General features: G+C 35.5%; 1 protein-coding gene across 1 annotated transcript; it reads left to right on the forward strand.

The window, feature by feature from the left end:
* Positions 1 to 913: 913 nt before the first annotated feature.
* LOC111253153 (thioredoxin reductase-like selenoprotein T homolog selt-1.1) lies at positions 914 to 5,257 on the forward strand. Its single transcript, XM_022812167.2, has 8 exons — positions 914 to 1,119; positions 1,492 to 1,593; positions 1,851 to 1,921; positions 2,111 to 2,180; positions 2,905 to 3,009; positions 3,560 to 3,625; positions 3,846 to 3,933; positions 4,996 to 5,257. Exons 2-8 carry the CDS (start codon positions 1,531 to 1,533, stop codon positions 5,106 to 5,108), a joined length of 576 nt encoding a protein of 191 aa, XP_022667902.1. The 5' UTR covers positions 914 to 1,119; positions 1,492 to 1,530; the 3' UTR covers positions 5,109 to 5,257.
* Positions 5,258 to 7,068: the final 1,811 nt, after the last annotated feature.

Consider the following 7,068-nt stretch of genomic DNA (forward strand, 5'->3'; position numbering starts at 1 on the left):
TGTATATATATATATATTCATTTTTACGATTCGTGTGAAAAAGATGATGAATGTATAAAGTCGCGTTATAGTATGCGCAAGAAATCGCTGAAAAGTAAAAATTATCTCGGCAACATAATTAACAGAAATAAATAAATAGGTTTTATAGCAGGCAAGGATAAATTGCCATAATACCTAGGCACTCACTTCAGATGAGCACAATGCGCTTCTAAAGGCATATATATGTGTGGAACAGGCCAACATCATATGACGATGAAGATCTAACATGTATAACATTTTCTTTTCAAATAAAACCTGAATGTATTATAAGAGAAGTCGTGTGCTTTTTTGCCTTCATTCGGAGCTAATATGCGACAATCGACACGTTTCGCATTCAAACGGTTTATCTTTCTTTTGTAAGCATGGTTTTTGTGATCTTTTCCCCAAGGTTTGATTTGTAGTTTTTGTTTATTATCAGGATTCGGTGATTTTGTTCGTTGTATCTTCTAGGACTCTTACTATTTTAACTAGGCCGTAGTAGCTTTCGTACAGTCATAGCTAAAGCTTGTTGAATAGGCTTTTTGGATTTTAAAGACAAAACGATACACGCCCTTTTGGTAAGTCCGATTTTCGTAGACTTCAGTAAATGTTTTTTATAACCTGACATGATAAGCTACAAAGGAGTGGTCTACACTTCTTTTTGTATTCAATACAACCGCCTTGAGGACTTCTCAAGCTAGCGTCCTTATTTGCAGACCAAAATTATCTGAAGCCGCTCAGCCTTCAAAAATAAAAATCAACGATATTTTACATATGTTTTAGTGCTAGTCTTACAAACCACTGATGCAACATCGTTTAGTTCCCTAGAGTTAACAAGCATAAATCAACAACATCGACAATGCTACAGCTGGCTCCAAAGCAATCCTATGGTCAGCTGTTAGCTCAGCATCTAGCGCGCTCCTATCGTTAAGCGTAGCGTAACATCAGTCATAGAGTAGTGTGGAACCTGCGGCATGAGTTGAGTTTTTATTTACTGTGTCATATATATATAAATTATAAATGTGCGTTTATATAGGTGTTGTTCAACAAAAAAAGCGGATGAAAAGTCGGCGCCAGAGAGTGACGCTGCGAAAACTAGGTGTAAGTAGACCCAAGCAAAACCACATCGTTTTGTTCTTTTAAAATTCTGTTCATATTAATACCTTGTATAAATAATTTACTTAGAGGTCGTTCAGTTTCCGTATTGAACGAGTACCCGCCTTACATAAAGTGTCGATTACTCAAGCCGCCCCTGAAAGATCAAATGGCGATACGTTTAATTTTTCTATGTTCTCATCGTTTGTGTTTCATATGCAACTAATAAACAAAATCGCGTTTACGCATCAGTTAAGTGTTAGAAAATAAGGAAAATATTATCTAGAAGTTCTGGACGGACTGTAATTCCAATATTTCATATCTGGCTTATCTGATCCTTACTGATAATAACAAGACTGCATTGTTGATGTCCTTCAGCTAAACAAATCTGACAGGGGCATTTAGCGCATTTCCACAATGTCACCGGAGTTCGCTATTGGCCTTTTAACGCTCATAGCATGCCCTGTCCTTGCTCAAAAGGTTAGTTTCCTTTAAACTGGGTTAGGTGACGGACAAGAATTATTATTCATATTTTTATTCTTTTATATCCTTCCTGCTTTGTTAGTCTATAAAATCTGCACGTCGACATATTCACGCATAACTGCAGCTATTGTTAACAGGAAAAGGCCACAAGTTATACATTTCTAGACCGACAATAAATCCAAGATAATTGACGTTTACCAACAAATAGCAAAAATCAGTATCAAGATTTTTTCAGAGTCATGTTTTCCCTGCAGGTAATCCCAAAACCTCGTACCCTGGCTGAATTGAATACACAACCTCTACCAACACTTCGGATTGTATACTGGTATCTCAGGTTTTTTCTTTGTATGGCATTCTTCTTTGAACAACCTGAAGTTACTGAAATGATCGACCAATTTTCAAATGACATAAAACTGCCTATTCTATTGAGTGGGCAGTTTAGCAAATAGTGGTTTCACGGTTCCACAATTATTTTCGTTGCGCTTCGAAGCTTATAGTGAATTATTTGTTCTAGTGCAACCTCGGGCTACCAACGAACCTTGCAACAGTATGTTTCTCTTCTTAGCGAAAAATACGAAGGTCAGGTGAGTTGTTCATCAAAGTGACATTTATCAATCCAATCAATATTTTAATTTACTTCTTAAAAATGAATGCTTTTATCCAGCGTTTTTGTTTCAGTAAAATTTTCTAGTTTATTTTTTAAATACTATAAGAGTATCGTTTAAAATGTTTGAATATATACCATTTTTCACGTCATCAAAGATTGCCCCTAAAAACCTTATTTTTACAATAGTGTGTTGAAAAGTCTAGCTACAATAACTTACTCAGGACATTCAGAACACCTCATATATGTAGTCGTGAAAATATATAAACAATAATCAACGTGTCCAAAACATTTTCGCCATATACCATTGATTCTTCCTTAGGTTGTACTATAAATGGAAAAATATATCGTATCTTTTACTATTTATGCTATCTACCATAAGTGATTCAAAGTACAATATTAAAAATATTAGCCGATACAATTAGGTATTATTTTTAACCATCGTATTAGCGATCTTCCACCCAACAACCAGAAATTCTTCTTTATTACCCGTTCACAAGTACTACATTGCGTGATATTACTAGTAAAACATAAACGATACCATGCTGATAACATCAACTCGACAACAACAACTAAAACAGATTATATGCATCGGGTCTGTAAATTTCTAATTAAAATAAATGATATGAATAACTGAAGAAGTTATTTAAAGAGAGGTTCCCATGCTGGCTAATATACGTGTCACAAATCACGTTTTCGTATAGGTCTTAGCACGTGGGGAAGCCTTTCAACATTCGGCCTGGGCACACTACGTATCGTATGCGCTTACGACACTTAAGTTAACGCTTGCAGCACTTTTCATGTTCAAGGTTGGTTCCGTTTCTTGATAGACAACGTATTACGTTCTTAAATTTTCTCTTGTTACGTATTTCTCTAATGGCTACAGTAGAAGTAGCATTTGGCTTTCGGCCTATCTAATGATTGAAAATTTAATTAGCAAGGTGTGAGCCAGGTAAAGATATTTTAATAATATTTCAGTCGTGATTTCGACTGCCAAAATAATAGGCGACTACGCTATGTTCCTTCTGTTTTTATAAACTTATGTTCTTTTTTGACACACATCAGGTTCTCAAACTGTTAGGCATAACTCTAGACCGGTCTGGCTCCGCTCATCTGGATTTTTCTCCAACAGACAATGAAATGGTCGTAGTGACGCACCATATTTCCCATTTCTAAGCTTTGTGCAAACGATGGCACCATACCTTAACAAAGCACTTAAAGAAAGACTCATTAGCCACTGAGACTCTGTCGTAGATGATGGTGGCAATGATAAAGCTTTTTAAATATCGACAAGACCTGATCTATGTTTGTAGAAGTTGTGAAAAGGTCGTTGGCGGTGACATTCTACTATACTTTCAGGTAAATATATTGCGCCAGCTGCAGTCACGCTATCCGCGAATTGTAGAGTTCGCTATTAATAACAGGGTAAGCTTACCGATATTAATAAATCTAACTGCCTATTACTTTATGAAATTGTTTATCTTCTATAAATATCATGGCGTCTTTTTCGTTCGGTGCAGCGATATGGTTTGGAATATCTATTTTAATAATCGTTTAAACCTAGCTAAATTAACAGCCAAAGGGTCCTCCTTGAATATGCTTATCATCAGAAAAAAATCCTTTCTAAGGGCATATTTCCTTCTAGATGTTATCTACAATCTTCGTATTTCTACTCATCTCGACACTGGAAGCCAAGTTGACTTCTACAGGACATTTCGAAATTTATTACAATGGTATGCACTTTATTTGCAAGTACGCTAATTTGACTATGTGTATTTTTATCTTTCATTTTATATCTGACTAACACTGAAGTAGGCTCAAGTCAAATAATCATAATGTCAAAACCTTGACCTATTGAGTAAAAAGAACAGACTACAAAACTGACTTTAAATGGCAAAAAGCCCTGTCTCGTGTTTGCATTATAATTGTCTGCAAAACATAAACACTACGAAAAAGGCTTGGTGACTTTTTTCTAAGAATTAATGCCTATTGTAAGTGTACTCTCTCTGTTCACAGTTACAGCTTTCAATAAAAAGTTATGTACGGTCGTTCATTATATACTGAGCCACGAAACCTTTAAAATTTATTCTTTCTAGAAGACTTCCCTTCTAAGCCTGTTTAAATAGTAAAAAGTGGGTGTACCGATTCACTTTTTATCGTTAAGTTATACAGATAGAATTTACGGAGTTAGTACTAGTACTAAAAAAATATATTTGTGACGTATTGGTGCAGTTTGCGAGCTACACCGATGACGGATTCCCGACCCGCAAAAAAGAAAAGCGAATAATTATGTTTGTGTACTCCACTCTCGAGTGACTTAGAGCGCAAGAAGCGCCGCAGCTCCATTTAAATTCCCCGCCGGCAAATGTGTGCGTGCCAAGAGTTCATAATTTCATGTGACACCCTGATACATATTTTCTCTTTGTAATATTCTCTATAATTTTGTTCATGAAGAACGTCACTTGGAAATATTTTTACCGTTTATTAAGCTTGATTATAAAAATATTATATTATATAATTATTCCTTTATATAGGCAACTCAATAACGACAACTGTGATGTAGTAATAACTTCACTTGTTTGATTGACAACGAAATATTCTTAGCAGACAACTATCAACTACCATTTTAGCCGCAGGGTCTGATATATACTGCGCCAGCTGTAATGACAACCGTTGCCCATTTTGTATATATATATATATATATATATATATATATATATTGGTATTATTATCAATATATAAACATTAAACAGTTAATTTAAACGAAAATATATTTTGTACTTTTACTGTCGCAGACGTACCTGTATGGAGTAAGCTAGCCAGCGGACGGTTTCCAACACCAGGGGAATTGTTCCAAATCATCGATAATCAAATACTTATCAAGAATAGCCCCAGGATTTCCTTATGAACCCTGTTCACTGTGTCTGTGTATGTGTCTGTGTCAACATTGTAGAATCTTGCCGAGGTAGCCACTAGGCTAGAGTACACTTTTCATGTAACGAAGTGTGTAGGACGTTCATACAGCAAAACGCAATAAATGAAGGTAATAATAGATTACGTGGTTGTCTTGTCGTCTCGTTTTGAGTTAGAGGTTTGTAATAAAAGAAATAGATCTTGTGGTATAGTAAGGCAAGGTAGTAGTTGGCAAGTAATTTCCAAGGTTAGATGTTACTGATATAACCTGTAATCGCTGCAACATTACCTCTCTGTGTCAACGAAGCGTAGGGAAATCTTTTCTCGTTGCGATCGTATTGTGCATGACATAATACACCAGCCGGCCATCCAAAGCAATAGATAATCCCACGTAGACATATAAAACAACGTTTTGCAGAAGGGTTGAAATAATTCATGTACTTCGTCGCAGATGTCTAATACTAACTTATGCCACGATAAACTGTAATCTACAAATACACTATGCTCTAAATATAAAAAAAACTACAGTGGACAAATCTTTTTTTTCGCACCATCCAAATGCAATACACAACTTTCGATTAGTTTTGTATGCTTGTACTAAAAGTCTTATTTCACAAGTAACTTTCACCATTCACGCTGAAATTAACTAAATTTGTTAATAAAAACTTAAGGAATGATGAGCGCCATACTTGAAATATTATGCATCTGATGGTGACAGCTGCAATGCAAAGCTCGCGTTTTTACGTCCGCGTGATTTCGCTGGACGATACTGCTTTAGCGGGGTGTCATAAATAATCATATCATCTTATAGATCTATATATAAGATCTATATATAAGTATAAAGTATAAAAAACACTATATATAAGTATTTTTCCATGGCGTGCCTTTGAAGTTCTTGCGGTTTTAGCTGGGTAATGTCAAGACAACGTTGTCGAAAACCAAAAAGCGAAAAGCTATATATGCGCTAAAAACTTGCGAATGTCGACTGGCCGGCGGTTATTTGTTGTAAAATTCTTCTTGAAATAATAATTTTTTAGCCAAACGCCTTGGTATCCGCAAAACCACTTTCTTTCAAATTTTTTCCGCTCATATGAACAAAGTATAATTGATGAGGTCTTTTAAGTGCTGCAGATCTAACCTCGAAGATGCTTCACAGAATGGATAATACATGCGGTATTGTCAGTCACGTTCTGAGCTAGAGTATGTTCCCTTAAGTGAAGTCCCACGTAGTTTTCCGTTGGCATATTTTTGCATTAATTTGTTTTCCATTTTAATTAAAAAAACATATTAAATAGTGTGTCGTAGGTCCTGAGCCATAGGTGATGTTAGATATATATCATAATCGACAAAGTGTGTAGCGAAGATTTACGCGCCAACGTATTTCGTCCTTTCTATCCATTGTATGAAAGGAAACTCTTGTTCATTAAGGTATTAGAAGATTGTATCCCTGTAAGAGGTTGGAGGGAAGATTGTAAAGATCGTTTAAAGTTACGCAAGATACGATCAAAGGTTGTAAAAAGTCCGGCAAATTTTCAACCAACCTTTAAAAATTCATGCTTTCAGATCGTCCATCTTCAACTAAATTCGCTGTTATAAAATGAGACGATATTATATCATTTCTTTTGTATGCTGGGGGACTTTAAGAACATCCTTAGGGGTCCAGTGTATTGTCAAAAACAAAAGATCCTTTTGAACAGTGGGTTTAAACGTAAATCTGGAAAAAGAGCGCCCAAAACCCAAACACGGAGAATTAACACTCAAAATTCTATCGTAGAGGACAATGAATTTCCTTGGTGAAATAAAGGAGAGTATTTTCAGGGCTTCGCTCGGTGCTGCATCAAAAGTTAACTTTTCTAATATGATATTCAGCAATGCTATATCAAATATTACTTTGGAGTCCACGAACTCAGGTAATAATATAATTTCTTAATCTCTCACGTGCTTCTGATTCTTGT

Source organism: Varroa destructor, unplaced genomic scaffold, assembly GCF_002443255.2.
Source record: "Varroa destructor unplaced genomic scaffold, Vdes_3.0 BEIS01000006.1, whole genome shotgun sequence".
Classification (NCBI taxonomy): domain Eukaryota; kingdom Metazoa; phylum Arthropoda; class Arachnida; order Mesostigmata; family Varroidae; genus Varroa; species Varroa destructor.

What these genes read in the sequence shown, in the direction of transcription:
- LOC111253153 (XM_022812167.2), top strand. Translation starts at nt 1,531, where the DNA reads ATGTCACCGGAGTTCGCTATTGGCCTTTTAACGCTCATAGCATGCCCT. An exon ending in AGTTCGCTATTAATAACAGG is followed by an intron (nt 3,626 to 3,845) that starts GTAAGCTTACCG and finishes ATTTCCTTCTAG; the next exon opens with ATGTTATCTACAATCTTCGT. An exon ending in TTTCGAAATTTATTACAATG is followed by an intron (nt 3,934 to 4,995) that starts GTATGCACTTTA and finishes TTACTGTCGCAG; the next exon opens with ACGTACCTGTATGGAGTAAG.